This window comes from Pyrus communis, chromosome 5 (assembly GCF_041283825.1).
Source record: "Pyrus communis isolate YQ-2024b chromosome 5, ASM4128382v1, whole genome shotgun sequence".
NCBI classification, from domain to species: domain Eukaryota; kingdom Viridiplantae; phylum Streptophyta; class Magnoliopsida; order Rosales; family Rosaceae; genus Pyrus; species Pyrus communis.
Genome location: NC_142569.1, coordinates 30,113,060 through 30,135,902, shown reverse-complemented (window position 1 = coordinate 30,135,902; position 22,843 = coordinate 30,113,060). Strand labels below are relative to the sequence as shown.

The window sequence follows — 22,843 nt, the reverse complement described above, 5'->3', positions numbered from 1 at the left end:
CACACCTACTCTCGTAGTGCTCGCCATTACGACACACACACACACCTACTCTCGTAGTGCTCGTCATTACGATCGTGTGGACACAAGCGATATAGAATTCGAAGATACCACTATGTTGAGGATGCTTCATGGGAAACAGAGAAACGTATTAGAGACTTGTATCCATATTTCTTCCTTGATTAAATTATGTTGCTTCTAATTTCAAGGACAAAATTTTCTTAAGGGGGTAGATTGTGACATTCCGTCCTGAAATTTATTGTATTTATTCTTAGTAGTGGTGAAATTATCAAAATGCCGTTGAGATGCCACGTAGGCCTTCCACGTGGACCTCAATCTTCATTTCACTTTTCCACTCTTATGTTATTATTTTTAAGTAGTACTCATTTTTACTGTCACGTGGCCGCAGACAGATTTCAATTCGGAGTTATAACGAACAAATTATGTTCAAAACTGTATAAAAAAACTTGACACGTTCAAAACTAGGAATTTTCTCCTTGCACAACGTGCACCACTTCATGGGTTCTTTTTTTTTTTTGGAAACCACTGCATGGGTTTTTTTGGGACATTGAAATCTGCCTTGAGCACAGATATTGCTTGCATGTACTGACTGATTCAAGTGGCAATAAAAATTTAAAAAATTATTTTGTTGGGTTTTAAAAATCCCTTGTTGTGTCCCATCAACTCATACACCCCACTTTTCCTCTTACCTTTTTTTTTTTTTTTTTTAGGAGGATTCTCTATCCTCTTAATCCCTGTACCCTTTCATGCCCTTCTGTTTGAACAGTTACGGTTAAGCTACGTCAACATCTTATATTAATTTTTTTATAGAGATAATAAGACAAAAAATAATGTGTAAGAGAAGGAAATGAATAATGATGAGAATAGAAGGTTAGATAATTCTTCTCTTTTTTTAAGCTGGTCACACACACACTCTCTCTCTTTCCTTCTCTCTCTCCATACCTACACATTCAATCATCACTCACATCACCGTCTTTTTCTTTGTCATTTTTATTAAAATTTAAAGGTTTTTTATTAAAATTTATTTTTTTATTAAATAAAGTTATAACATAAATTTTAGTTAAAATAAACTTAGTTCAAATTATTTTTATAAAGTTTCCTTAATTAAAAATCACAAGATAAAAATTAATATTACTAGCATATAGATACATACAAAGTGTTTGAGAAAATTCTTTATTTTGGTTTTTGAAATAGAAGGAGAGAGAGAGGAAGAGAGTGATAGAGAATGTGGGAATGAGAAGGTTTTTTTTTTAATTTTTTTTTTATAATTAATTTTTTTTAATTAGAGATATGTTAAGATTACACGTAGGTGAGACTTTGAAAAAAAAAAAAAGCAAAATTTAGTTGTGTGAAATTACATTTCTGCTCTATATTTCTTATTCATCTTCTATTTTAATTAGAGATTTAAACTGGTAATTTCATAAAATTTTAGTTGATAATAAGTGTTTTATTAATTAGTAGATCTTATGTTGGAGATCTCCGTCGTGAGTCATGACTCTTTGTGATGCAATTTTGCAACCAAACCTCTGTCACCGAGTCACCATTACTACAGGGGCAAAGAAAGTAGAATAACCCAATTCAAAATCAAGGGAAGAAATACCCATTTCACTCGAGAAACCCTATCCTTTCAAATTCTCCATTACAGTGATTGATTACTCTCCCTAATGCTTTTAGCTCTGTAGCAATGGCTTATTCAGAGATAGAGGTGGTGTCTTCGGACTCAAAAACCCAGGAAAACCCTGCCGAGGTTCCCGTGTTCGACGTTTTCTCTGCTTCTGCTTATGGCGATTTTCAGAAACTCAGAAAGTTCGTCGAGCAAGACGGTGCCTCTCTCTCCAAGCCAGACGTCCATGGCTACTACGCCCTCCATTGGGCTGCTCTCAATAACTTCCCCGATATTTCCCACTACATAATTCAGGTATCTATGCCCTAAACCTTTTCTATTTCTGTGAATTAGCTTGTTTTCTGTGGTGGGTTTATACAGATTGAGCTGTGTCTGTGGTGGGTTTGTGAGGAAAGGTTGAGTTTTGCAGTTGGGTTTGTGTGGAAATTTTGAATTTTGTGTGTGTGTGTGTGAGGGGGTGGTTGAACAGTTGCAGTGGGTTTGTTTGCTGTTGAAGAAGCATATGTCTGTTTTTATTTTGTTGTGGTGAGGTTGGCTTGTTTGGTATTAATGTACTTGGTATTGATGTGTTCAAAGCATGGTGGAGATGTCAATGCGACTGAGAATGTACAGCAGACAGCATTGCATTGGGCAGCCGTGAAGGGTGCAATTGCGGTGGCGGATGTGCTCTTGCAGAATGGAGCTAGGGTTGAGGCAGCTGATGTACATGGCTACCGGGTAATTGTCTCATTCCTCTCTCTTTTTAATGCAGTTTATTTCCAATATCCTTAATTTTCTCGGTTGAGTTTGTCCATTTTGAAATAAAAAAAAAAAATTATATTTCATAAACTAGGTATTTGATTCAGAATTAGGATTCAATGATTTGTTGATGCATACAATTTTTGTGATACTAATGATGAAGACCAACGGTCCCGTTTCCTTAAAAGTAGTTCCCCAGAGTTTTGCCCTGATCTTGTATATCTGTTTTATGGGACATGTATGTTCTGTTGATCTTCCTAATTTTATTCATTCTTGTATCTGTTTATGTGTTGCTGATGTTCTTTCTCTTCCAAAACTATTGTTTGAGTTCATTGAGATTGAGATCATTTTCAGACACTAGTGGACCTTTAAAGCCTTAATTCCACGGTCCACCATTGTCTTTGGGTGGAGATGAAGAATTGAGAGTGGAGAGTTGGCGTGGTTTGGGAGCTGGATGAGATTCCAGAGGTGAGGGAGCAAGCGTGTTATTCATGGGTCACAAGTAGTTTTCAGTAGTTTCACTTCCATTAAGTATCCAACTGCTGAATCCAATGACCAAAAATGAAGCCCAGTTTTCAATACCAGCTGCATACGTACTATGATGAAGTACATATGTACAAACTTTCTTTGGTGCGGTGCATTGCGGATTACCAGTTTTGGCACTGCAGCTTGTCTGTGATGTGTTGCCATACTTTATTGCAATGTTCTCTAATCTGAAAACAAAGAAAAGTTTATGTTGCAGTTAATCTGGACCAAACATTTTGGTGTGAACCACACTGATCTATGGTCCAGAATCAGCAAGATTAAGCACCTTAGGTTTCCAGAGTTCCTAGCAGGAGAACTTTCTGTATACATGCTTACCCAGATACATATGTTCTTAGCATTGCTTGTAATAACTAATAACTAATGTAGGAACTTTTACTGCCTTACTGCCACTGGTGATTATCATGTGTAGCATTATTTCTTTTATAAAGTGATTATTATATTTATAGTCATATTGTTTTAGGTAGATTTATATGCAGTGTGAATTTAATTTTGATTGGGTGATGTATACTTTAAAATTAGCTGTTAGTCCTATATTTTGATGCAATCAAAGGATGCTTGTTGCCACTAGATTTTTCTCAACATTTGTTTAATCTACTGCAGGCAGTTCACGTTGCTGCCCAATATGGGCAAACATCTTTTCTGAATCACATTGTTGCAAGATATCATGCTGATTTTGATGCACCTGATAATGAGGGGAGGAGTCCTCTTCATTGGTATGTTGAAAGGCTATACTATGACATATTGACATGGTTTATGTGTTCATAGATATTCTGTGACATTGGCATCGTGCTTTTTCACTTTCTCCATCACAACATGGGCTGTCATGGATTAAATCTATTCATATCCACGTTGTTTTGTGCACACATGTAAAGAATGAGTGAATAAAAGATTGAAGTAGTTATTATTGCTTTTACGGAAAATGGAAATAGCTAATTGATCCCTACCTTCTAACTGTGTGACCTCTTGTGGAGGTATTCAGATTGGTATTGGAACCATGGAAGGACTCTTGGTGTCTGGTAAGGACTTGTGGGGGTGCAATACCAGTCTGTACCCCTCCACAAAGCTTTCATTATCAGATGTGGTTCATTATGTACATCTATATATAGCACCGGAATTAATTCTTTCTAGATTTGGTTTGTTCATAATACTAGCATCCAACTTCTTCGCCTTTTTGTTAATATTTTTAGTATGCATGTAATACCTTGACTTGTCTAGATTGTCTTTTCTAATTATTTGATTGGTCTATTTTGGTCATCTGTATTTTTTGGCTGAGCCTTTAATTGGCCAAAGGGCTTCATCTGATTGGCAAAACAAGTTTTTCCTGATTTGAGGTCATTGATCAAATTAAGATGTTCTGTGCAGCAGTCTTATGTATGTGGAAACAGGAAGTTTTTGTTGTGACGTCTACAGGAAAATTATTTTAATTAATTATATTTTCAACCAGGGCCGCATATAAAGGTTTTGCAGATACAGTTAGATTACTTCTGTTTAGAGATGCATGCCAAGGGAGGCAAGATAAAGAAGGTACACTAAATATGCACTATTCACCCAAATATGTTGTGTTCTGGTTATTTTAAGAGTACAATTAAACTCTTCAAAAAAAAAAAAAAAAAAAAAAAAGAGTACAATTAAATTTAGGGTGCCTTTATTGGCACCCAACTTTAAGTTAAGTCCACCCAAATTAATAAGTTTAACCTATCTTCTTTAAGAACTTACAAACATTTAACATTCCAAAGCTATTGCAACAACTCACCCATCTCCACACCCACCACAACAGAAGTGAACTCAGACACCAAAAAGGCTTGTCTTTCCACCCATTCAATGAAGAATTCTCATCTCCACTACACTCATTTTTTCCACGTGTTGATGCTTGATCGCCCAAATTTCTGTGCCATAAAGCACTGTTGGCCTTATTACAGTCTTATTAAATTTTCCCTTGAGCTTTATTGGTATATGACGGTCGTACAACACACCTGATGCACTCTTCTACTTCATCCATCCAACTTGTATTCTATGGTTGAGATCTCCATCCAATTCTCCGTTCTTTTGCAACATAGATCGAAGATAAAGAAAGCTTGCATTCTTTAGTACTTCCTGATCTGTAGTCCTCACCCCTATCTCATTTGGACCCTCATTCTCACTAAACTTGCGAAAAGCATACACCAAGGGATATCATCTTGAATATGTCCCGTTAACTCATCCATTACCAATGCAAAATGGTAACGACTTAAAGCTGAGGTTTGGTGTAACCTTATGGTTCGGCCCTGGTTGCCTGGATATTTGGATTCATGTTCGGTGGCTTGGGTCGGTCAGAATTTTATGCATCAATTCCTTCAATTTTGACCCTCATGCTGCAGAAAATCAAGCGAACAACACCTTTACCAAAAAAAAAAATCAACAATACAAAAATATTTCCAAGGCTTTCTATCTTCTTCATGTAAAGCTTTGATGTCGGCTTAAATCATGCAAGTAAAAAGCTGGCTGAAATGGTTTATCAAGGAATTTAGAGTTCTTACTCCGCCAACGCTCGAGAAGCACAACCACTTGCTAATTTCTGTTTTAATAATGTTAACTAGAATACCTTCTCAATTATCTCAGAAGTGTTCGATATGGGTGAGAGGACAAAACAGATAATTATTCATTCATCTGTGTTGTGCTTGAGTGCTTTCAAACTCCAATTTTGGGGTCGAGAAAGTGATAATGATTTATGTCCTTTGTGGTCATTTCATAAGAGTAAAATTGGAAGTATACTTTTTTAAATTAATTGGGTGAACTTAACTAAAAATTGGGTGCCAATAAAGGCACCCTTAAACTTATACATCAGCCGTTTATGTAATATGTCAAACCTAGCCTAAGTAGAAGAGAGTGATTAAACATGTTTCGCGATGGGTATCAAATAATGCAATACAGGACAGCTATGACCTTAGTCTGTAAATAATACTCTTTTATATTGAAGAAGATGAATTTCAATCATGCTTATTTCTTCTTTTTGGTGCTCTGCTTTGTGGTCTGATGATTTGAGTATACCATTTGTATTAGGTTGTACCCCTTTGCACTGGGCAGCCTTAAGTGGGAACGTGGAGGCTTGCACAGTGCTTGTCTATGCTGGCACTAAGCAGGAATTAACGGTGAAAGACAATGCTGGTTTTACTCCCGTTCAGATTGCTTCTGATAAAGGTCATCAGCGTGTCGCTCTTTTCCTTGTACGTAACTTTATATCTGTAGCACTTCTGGTAGCTTTCTCATCACCAAATCTAACGGGACTTGAAATGCAGATATGGGAATATGAGGTTGAGTTTGGGTGGGGGTTTTGATATAGGACCATATTTTGCAATGGTTGCATAACTTGTGGGTTCTTCTCATAGATTTGGCGTTTGTTATTATTCACATTTTCTTTTCTTTGTTGAGAATTCAGTGTCAAGTATAGTATATATACTAGGTAAACAAATTGGGTAGTGTTTCTCATGTACTTTCCATAACTTACATACATGCCTCGCCAAACATGAATTTGTTTTCTCTTTTCTGGAAGACTTGCAGGAGTTATTGTAAATATAGATGTCGTATCATATGTATCCTTATGTATATCCTTCGATTCTTCTCATGAGAAAAGTATATGTGAAGGGGGAAATTATATTCTACAATGTTCTGTTAACTATTAATTGAATAGGAATGTTTATAATATTATCATGTTAGTTAGAAAAAGAGTAATTTTGTATCTTGTGCAGGCTAACCAGCGGCGGGCTCATAGCAACTACTGGAGAGACAAATTTTGCAGTGGAAAGATGGCGGATATTGGTTACGCACCTGTCTTGTTGTGTATAATAGTCTTTCAGACAGTTCTCTTTATGAATTCAGTCCTTGCAGGTAGTAGAGCTTGTTCCAGTTTTCCCTTGGATTTCAGATAGATTTTCATTTGCTAGTCATTCCTCACTGACTTCATACTTACCCATGTTAGCTCCTAATCTGACAAAGGTTACTGCTGCTGTCGGTCTCTGGGGATGGACTGCCATTTCATTAGCAGTGGGTTCCTTGATTATGTTCTACAGGTGCAGCAGGTAATCCTTTTTCTAGAATCTAAAATTAAACTCAAATTATTATTATTATTATTATTATTTTTTTCTTTTTTATCTTCTCCAGATCTCTGAAATGGGTATTTTGCATTAGTTTCAGTAAGAAAATTTGAATGTGCCTTGATACTTGAACTTCTGGTTTGGACAATTTAGTAGTCACTTAGCACTGAGGGTTTGTTTTTTCCACAGCCACCAGATAACCCCACCCATTCCTTTTTTGGAGGAACCTAATATGTCTGATACATCGTCAAGAGACATTACTAGCCTGGCAAATTTATACTTTAATAGTAGATGTGCTTTGTACATCTACCACAAATCTTCTGTTGTAGTTTGTTATTATGATGTCATTAAACAATTATCTACCACATTTGCTTGCAGTAAAGATCCAGGTTACATCAAAAGAGCAGGGGATTTAAGCAATCCTATAAATACAGAGGTATGCAATGTTTCCGTTTAGTCTTTATCATTTCTACGTTCAATATAAGTAGTTTTCTGATTAACCGTAACAATTTATATGTACATACATATATACACGTATATATATATATATTTTTTATTTTTTATTTTTATTTTTTATTTTTTATTTTTTATTTTCCTGAAGCCATCAATTTCTGTAAAACAGAAGGTGGTAGGCATGAAACTTAATTCGAACTTAGTTTGGTTGAAAGTTTAAATCTCATCTGATGGAAAAATGTTTTTATCTTTAGTGACAGCATCGCATGTGCATAGGTAAAAAAAAAAAAAATCATGTATCATAAAATTTGGAAGAAACGAAACTGAGTGAGGTCCAAAATCGAGGAATTGTCATGTAAAGAAAACTCTACATCCTCCCCATCAAAATTTTCATAGATCCTTATTTTTGTTTCCAAGCACACCACTGAAAACTTAGCAATCGTTCTGCAACTACAGAAGACTTTCATCTTCTTCCCCAAACTCAAAGATCAACTATTCTGATGGAACAAAAGAACCCTTGATTTTGGAATTATGCATGAAAAGTCAAGTCTCCCTCGGCAATATTTATGTGACCAGTTAATAAAGGGGACCCATCTAATGCAATTGAAAAATAGATGATGTGACAATACATGCTCGAGTATTAAACCTGCATATTATGCGTGCATATGTGGTAAAAACATATGTACTCTCTACATGGTGGTGCTCAGAAATGCAGTTCCAGATGGGATATTGTTGACTTGTAAACTTGTGTAACCGAGCTTACTAACAGTGCACCAACATTTTTCAGGATCCTTTGTTGAACGTTGATTTGAACAATTCTGCTGTATGGATGGGAAATTGGTCTCAACTTTGTCCCACTTGCAAGGTTAACTTGATGACCTATTTTCTTTCAAAGAGCTAAGTAGAATAGTATTTTGGGATATCTTTATGGTACATATAATTTTTGTAGATTTGATTAATGTCATGGATTTCTGACATTCTTTTGTGTCAGATAATTAGACCTGTTCGCTCTAAACACTGCCCCTCATGTAACCGGTGCGTAGAACAGTTTGACCATCATTGTCCATGGATATCTAATTGTGTTGGAAAGGTAAGTAGTGCTAACTTCGTCACAGTCCAAGTCAATGTAACTTTGGTATGAATACATGAGGTCACAGTTGTTTCCACCAGCTTCACTATCTCTTAATTTTCTTCTTGCAGAGAAACAAGCGAGATTTCTTTATACTTATCTGCCTGGGAACTTTGACGTCACTCATTTCTACTGCTGTTGCAGTTCAAAGTATGTGGGTAGCAGAAATTATGAACTTTGTGATGAACTTCATTTTTTTACTAGATGACAGCTGTCTTTTCATGATGACAGGGATTTGGGGTGCATTGCCAGGATTGCGAACAGAGGAATCATGGATTCGTCGTGTGCTAGTTCAGTATCCTAGTATTGTTGCTTTTCTGTTTGTGGACGTAATTATTTTGATTGCTGTTACAACCCTGACAATGGCACAGGCAACTCAGGTAATTGATGGAACCCTCACTACATAAATTTTAGCTTTAGTTAGCAAAGACAAAACATGTGTTCCTCCGAAAAAGTGAAAACTACATTTTTCAGTTGCATTCGAGGATTAGCCAGCCCATACGGTCATTGATTTGGAATATGATTTATCTTTTATTTACCTCCTTTTCCTTCTTTCTTGAGATTTTTTCTTTGGGGCTAGATAAATAGCGATTGAAGAACCTGTTAAATAATGGGAAAAAAATGTGGGAGCAGAGATAGCTATTGATAAGAAAGTTATGCCGCTTTTCGCATCCTGTAAGAGAATACTGACAAAAGAAACGAAATTGCTGATGTGGATTAATTAATGAATTGGATGTTGCAAAATTTGTTTCTCTTTTTTTATTTTATTTTATTTATAGTTAAAGTTCATTTTCTTTAATATACTGATGATGTTGTTGCATCTCTGAAACAGATAGCTCGAAATATCACCACCAACGAATTGGCGAATGCTATTCGTTATGGGTATCTTCGGGGTCCAGATGGGCGGTTCCGAAACCCATATAACCATGGGTGCAGGAAAAATTGTTCTGATTTTCTCATTCAGGGCCACACAGATGATGAAATGGCTTGGCCTCCATTGCAGCAGGTTGCCAGTTAGAACATTATTTGGTCCTCTCCGTTGTCCAGGCCATGGATGATGCCGAGGACCGTTGTCCCTGGCCATGGATGATGCTTGGCATCTCACGGTCGACCTGTAGTTGCTTGTACTGTTTGCCACCGTAGCTAGGTTACCCAGTTCTCATACACGAGACCCTGTGTACAATTGTAACAATAAAATCCAAAAGAAATGAAAGCTTTTTTGGTGCGATTGTGTGCCGAGACAGATTGACATGGTTATGTTCCGAGATGGATCGTCTTTCTCCTCAGCTTCAGATTATTATTGGTGTGGAATTCGGGAACAAGTACAATTAATATAATTCATTCAAGTTTGTGAGAAGTCGATATCAAGGGAGAGTTTCCTCCTCCTGAAATCATGAGATAAATGTTGAACGTTATGCGTTATTTGATAGAAAACACTGCATCTGATTACACTTTCTGGTGTTTTTGTGTTTAGGCTTACGTGAGATTGTATTTGCACAAAGTGGGGTTGTTTTTTTTTAGGAAAACTAATGAAAATGGTTTAAAAACTTGGAGTTTTAACGATAAGGACAAAATAAAGGGTAAAGTGAAAAGTATCAATATTGATTTTATAGTGTAAAAATATGGTTTTTCGTTAAAGTAAACAGTATCGGGAGTTTTTCATTTAAGTTCCCTCTTTTTTTTCATAGACGATATTGTAATTTATGCTGAATTCATCCGAAATTTGGTAAGAGGGATTTAAACTTGGGTCAAGAGCGATGATCACACTGCTTTAGCCGACTTGGCTAAGTTCATATCTAACATTGGCCGGTTTTGTGGTAAAACATACAATAACCTATCAAATCTTACGTGCTTTTTAATGTGTTTCCTTTGTAAACGGTTTTGTATTTCAAAAGTACAGATAATTTTTCTGTGGTTAAACACTTGGAAAACAAGAAAAGAAGACACAAAGTTATCACTAGTACTATTGTGTAGTGGCATTCATTTTCACTAGTATGTGCATGTAAGGTTTTTGGTTTAACTCATGTGAATGACGAGTTTGAACCATGTTGACACATTGTACATTTCAAATTGTAGAACCAACTAATTCCGAACGGTCATTTTAAATTAATTAATTCCAGCTTCAGTACTCAGTAGATAGGGCAAGTTAACTCAATTACAAATAGGTTAACCTGACGTGGAAATATATACATGGTTTTCTTAATTACGAATATCTTTGTAGGGCTCACTCTGCAATGTATTTTTCATAAACGGGTAATTCAGTTTTTAAGTTCCTCCTCAAAGATCATTGTTAAAAGAAGTCACTCAATTTCAAAATTGCTAACCACTCAATTAAATGGTACTTATTTTAGTATATCTTGATTTGTACATCGTGTTTGCCTATTTTGATTTATATACAACGAGCATACATAATAATTAGTCAAGTGACAGGTACAAAAATATGAACTATCTAGAGGACATAATAACTTTATAGTCATATAATTATCTAACCTATGTACTTAAGAGCAATGGCGAAGCCATGTGAGTGGCCCTCGTTGGAAAAAACAAGCCAGGAGCGCTCGTTCAGCCCTTTCCTTCGTCGGAAAACTTGACTGGTTTCACCCCCTCCTTGTTCCGGTGGTCTGGTTTTGCTGCTGTGCAGTAGAGATGAATCCTTTAAAAAAAATAAAAATAAATAAATACATCTAAGCCAAAACGACGCCGTTTTAAGTCTAGTAAAAAAAAAAAAAAAAAAACGGTGCCGTTTTGTATAAGTTTGAAAAAGAAAAACAAAATATGGGGGGACCACATGTCCCCCGTTCTCTCCTCTCAGACCCATGTCCCCCTTTTCTTTTTCAACTTTGCCAATCAGAGAACAAAGCTTGCCCCCCAAATTCCCAGCAGCACGGCAACTTGCTAGCCAACGGACGGAAAACCAGCCATTCTCCAGGCTCCAGCTGCTGCCAACCACTCTAGTCAGTCTCCAGCCACTCTCCAGCTACAGCTTGCAGCCTTCAAACCCATTCTTTAGGTAAATTTTTTAATTCCTAAATTTATAATCCCTAACCCTAATTAATTATTTTATACGAATGAGTTTTAATTGGTATAGAAGAATATGGTAATGCACTAATATGGTTATTGGTTATTTGTCACATCCCAGCCCGAGCCCCTACCACATTCTGGACTCGACTCCACGCACAATATTGTCTGTTTTGGGCCCCTACCACACCCTCACATTTTTGTTTCTGGGAACTCACACGAGAACTTCCCAGTGGGTCACCCATCCTTGGATTGCTCTCGCGCGAACTCGCTTATCTTCGGAGTTCCTACGGAACCTGAGGCCAATGACCTCCCAAAAGGCCTCGTGCTAGGTAGAGATGAGAATATACATATAAGACTTACAGGATCCACTCTCATGGGCGATGTGAGATGTTACATTATTGATTATTGATTACTGATATGAAGTTATGAAATTATTTTTTAGGGTGAAAATTAAAATTTGAATTCTTGATTATTGATTAATTAATTGAATTATTCCATAATGTATACAATTATTCTTATTCATATGATTAATTGAATTGAATTTTTATTTATTGAATAATTTGTATGCTTATTGTTATTGGTATTGATTAATTGAATTGTTGGTTGGATTAGTTATTATGCATATTAAAGGTAATTTGTTTGTATTGATAAATTATGGAAATATATTACTATATAAAAAGATTTGGTTATTGCGATTCTTTTGAACCTTGCACTCTTTTAGCTTTCATCTCTTAGTGTCAGTGTTGGTCCAGTAACTTCGCCCCTCTCCTCGTCAATTCCTAGCTTCGCCACTGTCAGTCCCTTTTGTGTAAATTTTATCGTCTGTTTGTAACTAGATTGAAAGACGATAAAACCGTTGCATTGTAAATTATCGTCTTGCAGGACAGCTATGTCTATGTACATTCAGTTGACAATAACTATTCTTGAAAATTTGTGTCAGTGAGTTTATGTCCGCTAGGTTGGCCATTTCCTCTCAGCTCACAAGCGGTTTGACGTTGCTGTCCTCTTCCATCAGGATGATTCATTGGACGATTGATCAATTGAACCTCCTTCATGTGAGTACGGAATATATAAAGTTTGCCAGAGTTTGAAAATTGAAGTGCTTTAACTTCGGATTATAGATTGTTGAATTCTGGAAGATGGACGCCTACCGAACTACAAGCACAAGAGTAGGGGCGAAATTCTTTCTTTAGGACATTGTGTTTATGCAAGCCTCAATCTCCAAGTTTGTCAATTATTCTAACTTTCTCTCTAGTTGTTTATATTAATCTCATATAACTGATGTTGTGAATTTCTTTATGATTATTATTATTGGATTTCTTTTATATTTCTCATAAAGAACCTTTTTACCTCTATGGAACAATTAGAAATATGAATGTGCGTGCGCAATTTATGTGACAGATTTTTGAAAAGTTTGATTACTTGATATGTATAAATCTGATATTGAAAGTGCAGTGCCGCTGCCTTATACTGCACATTCTTGGTGAATGATTATTCTGTCCATTCGTGTGTGCGTGCGTGCGTGTGTGTGTGTATTTATTTATTTAACATGGCATGAGGTTGTTATAATTGCAATTTGTCCAGTCTAATGCAATAGGTAATGTATCTTTTGCGAACGTTGCTGTGATTGTTCTTATTTCTGAAAGCATGCTTGAAGCGGTGCATGCGGTTAGTTTACTAAAATACTTACTGCCATGTTATTTATTTAATTATATGAATGCTTTGTTGACCGACGTTAATAGTTGTGCCATTTAGACTCACATTTAGATTGACATGGACGATGCATGCCTTGATTTGGTTGTTGCATTCATGTGTGAAGAGCCCTGGGATTGATTCATTGAGTGTTCTTTAAAATACATGTGGTATACGTAGAACCCGGTAACAACTGACCAATTGAAGATTCTAGAAAAAGAGCAACGGTGAGACCGCAGCTTCCATGCTTGACGGTTTAATATCCATTTGAGTCAAGGATCTTGGAGCATATAGAACCATGTGGAGGTTAACCTTGGGTCATTTAGAGCCGTGTGGCGGTTAAGTTGCAAAAGGATGCAACTATTTGACAAATCGATGGTTTCATAATGTGGTGGAACAGAAAACTGGAATATGCCATGTGGGATTCAAAGAAAAAGCATGCCATTTGAAGTGCTTTTGACAGTGAAAGGCTATGACCTTTCCAACTAGTCATTGACGTATTCAAATGTTCATGGGCTGGTACGTAAACTTCTCCATACCGACTGGATGTATTATCATATAGTGATAATAATGTTGCAAAATCATTTATATGCTTTCTTTGAAGTGATATATTTATCAATTTCAAGAGGCCCAAGATGATATTGAGTGTCTTTTAAAGTGATATTAATATAAAGAAATAATCATGAAAGTGTGGGGGTCTTTCAGAAAGACAAGACCATACTGAAAATGTGAAAGACATTTCGCAGGTTTGAATTCGACATAATGATGCTTATTAAGTAAGCATATGAATGGACATGGCCATTGGGTCATGCATGTTAGTCATAGTAAGGAAAGAATGAAAGCCAAGAAGTGATTTTCTCATATTTTCTACTGAGGCATGAAGGCCTAAAAGATAGAGTCTATCTTAGTTGTTCCTTACTTCTTAAAGTGGAAAATGTGATCGATTTAATGATAGCATTAAAGAAACTACAATTATGAAAGAATTGTGGGGGTTGGTTAAAAGTAAATTGCTAATCTAATGACATTTAAGATGTCATCTCTTGTAATGAGTAATTGTTTAAGGTATGGCAAGGCTAGAGATCTTCTTACAAATACCTTAAATGTGGGGGAGTTTACCCAAGTGCTTATTGTTAGCAAATTACTTACTAATTAAGTCCTAATATAAATTTTGACGACTTGACATTTCAAACAATGTCAAACAACTACTCTTGTATGAAATATAATTTCATAAGATGGATTGTGCACACCATTAATGATAGTGAGCCTAGTGGTGGATCCAAATATTAAAGGTTAGACTATAGAGTAAGTTGATCATCGAGGGGAATGAGGCTAAAGCCAACATAACTAATGAATCAGCCGAGCGGAAACCTAACTTAGTTGATTGGAGATCCCATGGTCTAAGTTCAATATGCAAACTGGTTGGGCATGATTCAAAGAAGTTAACACACTTTATACCTCATTCCTATGGTGGAAGAAGTGTGTTGTTTGCAGAAGTTTTAGGATGTATATTTATACTTAATGACAGTGATATCTTATAAATAAGAGGAATAGAGTAGACTATTTGTCACGCCCCGATCCCGACATATGTCCAGGATCGACACGTGACGTCATCCAAATACTTGTATAATATGGCAATCACAATTCGAGAATCAATTTGCAAAGAAATCTTTCGTTTACCTTATGGCTGCATCTAACCTCTTCGTTAGACTGCCTACGTACCCTCAAATAGGGATCAAGCCATTTGTAGTTCATTTCCACAAACCAGACATTTATTCTACTAAGTTCAAGCAGAGAAGTATAGCATTCCTCAATCATTTATTATAACCTAACAACATGTAATTCCTGGACTCAGGCTACATAACCAACCCCCATGAAAACATGATTTCTCTCCCATCCAACATATAAATCATTATGTTTCATCATGATATCACAATTCACAACATACATCATATTTAAGAACCGATGAAACACAAAACCATTCTCTAGCCGCATTAATTAATTAATTTGATCAAAGTAATAACAATCATTCCCATATCTTCTAAATTCATACCTTATGAAATCATAATCGAATCATGAAAAATCCCGAAGGAGTCACTCAGACGTCCAACATCTTTTCTAACTCAATTCACAAGACTCTCGAAACCATTGACACAAAAAAAAAAAAAAAAAAAAAAAATATATATATATATAACTAAGGCTAGAGTTACATAGTTAGGCCAAACCTACTTCTCCAAACAATGGGATTTTAGGCCACTCCACGAAATTCAACAATCTTGGGTTCCAAACCACTCAACGGAACCAAACCAAATATGATCACCTAAAAATGTACCATGTACAATCAATCATCATCACCTCTAGTATGCGTATGGTCCCCCATCGCGGATATACAAAGCAAGACCATCCATGTACCACAACTACGTGGTGCAATCTCATCATCACACATTAAACATAATTATACGCATACCTGCTATTGATTTCACATATCAACCATCATCCAACTATATGGAACACAACACAAGGAATTCCCTTAATTACTAATTCTACTAAAAATCTAATAAAGTACCCAACTCATCTCCTGACTTCCATCTTCATCTCATGCTAGGTAGTAATGCCAAGTTCACATAGGTATTCAGTTGACAAGCATATCCAAATAATTATCAAACAATATTTAGATCCCATAATTGTCATAACATTCATCATAATTATCATTCACGTTATTAAAAAGTTAATCAAACATATATATATCACAACATCAATACACAAGCCAAATCATAGTTAATTAGCATAGGTCTATGGCTAAATATATAAAATTCACATTTCAATAGAAATCATAATTATAATACCAATTCATATTCGCAAATAATACTAATATAAGAAATTAAGATAATAACCATATCACATATGTTAAAGTTGGGTGACGTTCCAACGGTCGTATCGTCGATTCACACTTTTACCAATTAACGTATCGTAGAGAATTTAATTTAGGTTCCAACCATCAACTTATGTCATAAAATTACCAAAACTAAGCTCAAGACATCTAATTTAGCCTAAGAGTGACATCGACGGCCCCCCTGGCCACGCGCTGCCACGGGTGGCGGTCGGCAGCCCCGACTCGCAGGAAAATAAGGGCTTTTCATGGACATCAAGATCCCCCAAAACGGAGTTTGAATGAAGGAGATATGGCCGGGTCAAAATTGGAGTTTCGCGGGTCAAAAATGACCCAACTGGGATCTCTCTCCTTCCCCCTCCTTGCCCTCCTCTGATTGGGCTGTTTCCCCTTCCATAAAATCTGATTGGTTCCCTTTTTTCCCTTCCCTTTAACCCACATGTGGGAATTAAATAATTCCCACAATCTATAGTTCACAATTTCAAACGTCTGTAACTATACCGTTATAATTCGAACTTACAAACGGCTTTCGCCTATGCGTTTGTGGGTTCGAGATCTATTCGAAAACGTTACTTGTGACTTCAAAAGGTCCACGAGTAAATAATAATTTTCCAAACTTCACTCTTCGTAACTAGTTTAATTCACTCTTCGTAACTAGTTTAATTGAAGTCTAGTTTCAAATAATTAGTATACTTTCTCGAAAAATAATATAAAATCTCAATAATACAAATACGTAGATTATAACAGTGTAATTCGAGAACGGGATTTCACACTATTCTTAATCAGTGGTCACCTATGTGAGAGTAGAAGTGGGTCGCTTTTATGAGTATGAGATGGCTAAATTCTCTAAAGCTCTCATGAATCCGGGATTTGTTGAGGACCAAAATGAACACAACCGTATGAACTGGAATATATTAGGATTAGTGGTGTGTGTTGCTTATTGTCTCAGTTTACTACTGCGGTGAACAGTTCAAGATTCTATATTCACTGCGTCACCAAGTAACTTCGATAAGTATTCACTAGGGTAGGTTCAAGTCCAAAAGACACCTCTCCCGATGCATCTCTTGTCCGCTTGTACTCTCAAATTCTTCCTAATTTTTCATTCATGTGGGGGATTGTTGGAAATTATATATTATAATATGAAATATTGTAATATATAATTTTAATAATTGAATGAAAATAGTGTTAACCATATTTCTTAGAAAGGTTGTGTTATTTAGGTGCATTCCTTTGTCAAATGATGTATACTTATAGATGAAAAGTTACATCACTTTAACAAGAAGTATTTGGGTTCTATATAAACTCATGAAACCATCATCATTAAGATATAGAAAATTAGAGTTAATTTTTACTCTTGAGAAATAGGGTTTCCCCACTTTGTTTCTCTCATGGTTTGTGAGTCAAATTTCGAGTTGTGTTTTGAGAGTACGGAATATATAAACTTCACCAAAGTAGATTAAAGTGCTTTGACTTTGGATTATAGATTGTTGAATCCTGGGAGATGGACGCCTACCGAACTACAAGCACAAGAGTAGAGGCGAAATTCTATCTTTACGACATTGTGTTTATGCAAGCCTCGATCTCCAAGTTTGTCAGTTATTCTAACTTTCTCTCTAGTTGTTTGTATTAATCTCATATATAATTGATGTTGTGAATTTTTTTATGATTATTATTATTGGAATTCTTTTATATTTCTCATATTTTCTAATATTGTTTCAACATGAGCTAGATAGTATTCAAAACTTTCAGTAGGAGTAATTCCTTCATATTTAATTGCGACTTTAATTTGATTGAACATGGGAATTTCCTATGACATATATAGAAATGTAATAAACTTTTATAAAAAGCATTGTTTCGAGCGCAGTCCTAAATCCTTTCCCCTCACCATTGCGTCTAGCCCATTAGCAGGTTTAAAGACAATAATGGCTTAACTGAGTATACAAGAACTCAATTACAACCTCGTTAGCCCTTCATTTGGAAATCCATATATTAGGACAGTATACAAGAAATAGTAGCAACGGATGAATACTCTGACTTGATTCATCGATGCTTGTCATGCAGGATTAAACATGGATTGGTAGTTAGTAATAGTATTCATTTGGTGAGATCAAAGGATTGTTACTTGTATATATTTTAAGTTGTTCCCTGTGGTGATTAGTGACATTTCACGGCCAGTTCAACAAAAATACGTGTAAATGACCAAGGGAAGAAGGAAAATATATAGTACATTGTCAACTATCTTTGCAGAACAAGTAACAAGTACAAATGTTTGATATTTTTCAAGTTCATATTACATGCTTGTCGTTATGTCAATAAATCTATGTCTGTTTGGCTGACCGTTTTTATCCTCAGCTCTCAAGCGGTTTGAAATTGTAGCCCGTCAGTTTATCAAAAGCCTCTTCCATCAGAAGATATATACTACAAGAAAAAGGCCCTTTTGCGACCTTTTTTTTTGCGACATATAACATGGCTGTCACAAATAAAAGAAAATTTGAGCACTAAATTTTAGCTCAAAAGTATTCCTGACACTTATATAAGTAACGTCACAAATAATGTCGTAAATAACAAATATAAGTGACGTTGAGTAAAGTTTGCAACACCCTAAATGACAAAATAAAATTTAGCGCCTAAATTTTTTAATTTTTCAATCAGGCGCTTTATTTTTAGATGAAAACAATCCATCGCGCCTTCATTTTCATTCTCTAGAATCATCCTTCTCTTCCTGCACCTTTTTCACTTGGAGGAGGAATCTTTCCCCTCCTATTCTCTCTTCCCTTCCCTCCCTTCCTATTTGAATAGTCACGATTAAGTCACGTCAACGTCTGATATTGATTTTTTTATAGAGACAATAAGACAAAAAACAATATGTGAGCGGATGAGTCAGTCCGAATACGGACAAGGCGCTCAACGCGTTTCTGAGGGGTGCGGCTTCTGGGTCCCCCATGGCTATGGTGGACACCAGGCTCATATACTGGGGAGGGGTCTCAAGGAGAAGGCCATCGCTTTGTATCATAAAGTTGCGAAATTGGGAGATCATGCTGGGCAGTGGAATTTGAGAATTTTCTATTTGCAAGGTATTAATTTTACCAATTATCTTCCATTTTAGTATTTAGATTATGAAAATATGTGATAGAATTTGATTATTATGGAACTGAAATTTGCTAGTATAAATCTGTTTGCGATTGTACTTGTTTCAATCAGAGCATGAGTTCGATTATACTGAGAAAACTAGTTGTCCTTAAGTTGGATAGAACGGCAAAATATGTTCAATGTTAGTGTACTGCTGTTTGGGATTAGGAAAATTGATTTTGAACTGTTAGAACATTTGGACCAGAAAGAAGTTCGGGGGAAATTGAATTCCTCATTGTGAAAATATGATCAATTTTTGGTCCCAGAGTTAGATGAAATGTGTAATTTCAACTAGGTTTCCGATTCATTCAGGGTATGGTGGAGAGTTTGGTTAATCACTCTGCTTTGAGAATGTCCCTGTGTAGGTAAACACTATTATTTGTGAGCATGGCTCTGTATAGTACCGTCCAAGGTCCCAACGATAAATTATATTCAAAACATATGAATATTCTTATATTTGGATATGTTTTTTTTTCTTGTGTTGTGGTGATGGTATTGAAAGTTGAGCGCTCAAATCATCACCTCCGAGCATGAGGGAAACTGGAGTAAGGCCCTCGAGTACTATGGATTTTGGTTCCAGAAGTTTGTCAGTGGAAGAGACTCAATCAACATATCGTTTATCCACACCCACATTGGAAAATGCAATGAGGCAGAGGAAACCATAAAAAGGTTTGATTGGGTGTCATTGCAGCAGACTGGTTGTATGCATGTTCTGGATTTGTATTGCCAAGGATTGCCAAGAATTTATATGCAATGGATATGTTTGACATTCTAGTTAGCCATTTTTCTTGCTAGTTTAATTCTACAAGTACCAGTTTTCCTGATATATCTGATATACTATTTGCACAATAGGAATGTCCCATATAAGTGAAAAAATCGTAATATATGTTAGTGTTTAAGTATCTTAGAAAATGTTGTGTTTCCTCTTGTAAAAATTTAAATGTTTGAGGGCACTTAATGAGGGAGATTACAATGAATTCCATGGAAAGCTGAAATATTCAAAGCAGGTGATATGAGAGTCAACTTTGTCTCCCCTACAAGTTGGACATATATAATTTTACTTATGCTATGTGTTCATATATTTTAGGAGCTTCGCAATTTGTTTCTAGCGTTGTGTGTTCATATGTGTCAGGAGCTTCACAATCTATTTGTAGCAATGTGTGTTCATATGTGTCAGGAGCTTCGCAATATGTTTCAAAAATGTCACTTGTTGCGGGTTCTAGATAAAGACTACATAATGCAGTTGGTGTATAATACTATAATTGATATGACCATTCAACTAACTTTAAGTACAAGTGCAGTGTTGATTTCCCACTTTTGTTGGTACTTCTATATGATATATAATACATTGTATTATAATTTACCTAATTTATAGTTCATTATTAATAACAATTCGTATGTAGTTTATAGAAATTTACATAATTTATTTTAATTTGGAACCTATAGTAAATTTCACATAAAATAATTTTAGTGAAGTTGTTAAAATAATGTCATTGTGGCATCCCATTTGACACCCAAATTTTTTTTAAACCCGAGGCCACTTATTTGCGACCCGTAAGTAGCCGTCGCAAGCCCATAGTAAATAGTACTTGCAACGTGCTCAAAGCGTTGCATATAATAAACCAAACATTTATGACACCACTTTGTTGCGACGCATTATTGGCCGTCGCAAGTTCGTCGTAAAAGGGCTATTGCGACGTTTTTAGATGCTTTCACGATGCTTTTTGACTGTCCTAAAAGACCTTTTTTTTTTTATATAGCGCATTTGGAACCCAATATTTATCAGAGTAGACAACCTTATTTCTTTTGCAAGTATTTTAGGTGTTTTTAACCCTTTTTGCATGTGTGGTAAAAATCCTATCAAGTTGGTGTGAGTGGTCGTGAATGAATTGAGTTAATACAGGTATTAGGGGTGGGTTCAAAAAACCGAAAACCGAAAAAAACCGAAAACCGAACCGGACCGAGACCGAAAAAAACCGAACCGAAAAAAAAACCGAACCGAAATTGTCAAACCGAACCGAACCGAATCTGACCGGTTCGGTTTCGGTTTTTGAGGCTCGGAAACCGAACCGAACCGAACCGAACCGATATATATATATATATAATTTTTTTGAATATTTATAAATAGTTTAGTCATACAATCATAACAAAACAGAACCTGTTGCCAAGTTGGTTTCAATGAAACTTTACAAGCATGGAGGCATGGGTTCGAACCCTCATGCCTCCAGGATTTGTGAGATTTTTTTTAATTTTTTAATCTTTTTAACAAAACCCTTAACTGTAACCCTAACCGTCCTCCTCCTTATTTTTCATTCCGCCTGGCCTATTAATATGAATGTGAACTTTCATATTTCCTTTTTTTTTTATAATAATTTTGGAGGGAGAAAGAAAAAAAAAAAAAAAAAAAAAAAAAAAACCCGAAAAAAACCGAAACCGAACCGAGAAAAACCGAACCGAAAAAAAACCGAACCGAAAAAAACCGAAAAAAATTTGAACCAAACCGAACCGAACCGAAATTTCGGTTCGGTTTCGGTTTTGAGAAAAAACCGAACCCAGCCCTAACAGGTATGAAACATTAGCATTTGATCAAAGTTCCTCTGTCTTCCGATTCAACACCATGACTCCTTGGTAGGGATTCAGACTTCCTATTTGCCTAACAATAAAAAAATAAAAGTAGACTTTGGATGCGGTCATTAGTTATAAATATTCTTTGATTGAAACCTTGTTGATTTTTAATTTTTGATCGAGGTCCCTGAAATTAATGTGATAATTTATTTCTATGTACATTACTATATTTTTTAAATTAAAAATTAAAAATTTTAGTTGTTTATATAAATGAGATTTTAAATAAAAAAACCATAATTTGTGGGACTAAAAATATTAAAATATAAATATACTATTGTGTGTGTGTGTGTGTGTGTAAACATGAGTACATTCTTCAAAATCACATTAAAAAAAAGAAGATATTAGGCTTAATAACACTAGTAAATTTCTTCGATTAAACTTGACATGAATACATTTTAAAATCAAAGAAAAAAGAATTTACCCATATAAGTTTAAAAATGGGGTAGAAAAAAAATTGAATAGATTATATATATAATGACACACCCCGACCGAGATCAGGGCGTGCTGGCCGTCACGCGAAGGTGACGTAACCATGTGCGCGTGCGGAAGCTAATGAGAAGGTAATATAAAAGTACGAATAATTAAAAACCTAATAACATACAAGGTACTAGTGTATGTGAGACACAATTCAGAGCAAGTCTACAACAGTCCAAAAGGAAAGATACGACATATATACACCCGAAGGTGACCCTACAATGGTGAATGTCTGTCAGAAATGCCGGGACGCCCTCTGGGATAAACCACCGAACTCGCTAGACCACTAGAACCTGGAGGGGCGCAAAAACAAAAGCGTGAGTGGGCAAAAACAAAGTTCTTTGAAAACTCTTTAGCAAAATACATTCTAACCCCTCGCCGTAAAACCTGTATACTTCCCAGAAAATGAACATATATACGTATGTATAGATATGTCA

The 22,843-nt window shown here is 35.7% G+C and overlaps 1 protein-coding gene across 1 annotated transcript; it reads left to right on the top strand.

Annotated features, from left to right (window-relative positions):
* Positions 1–1,484: 1,484 nt before the first annotated feature.
* On the top strand, positions 1,485–10,029 carry LOC137725385 (Ankyrin repeat family protein with DHHC zinc finger domain-containing protein). The gene is made up of 13 exons (XM_068464047.2): positions 1,485–1,936; positions 2,219–2,359; positions 3,527–3,639; positions 4,371–4,450; positions 5,966–6,129; positions 6,652–6,790; positions 6,882–6,981; positions 7,375–7,432; positions 8,237–8,314; positions 8,441–8,539; positions 8,650–8,728; positions 8,810–8,958; positions 9,411–10,029. Exons 1-13 carry the CDS (start codon positions 1,703–1,705, stop codon positions 9,594–9,596), a joined length of 1,620 nt encoding a protein of 539 aa, XP_068320148.2. The 5' UTR covers positions 1,485–1,702; the 3' UTR covers positions 9,597–10,029.
* The last annotated feature ends 12,814 nt before the right edge of the window (positions 10,030–22,843 follow it).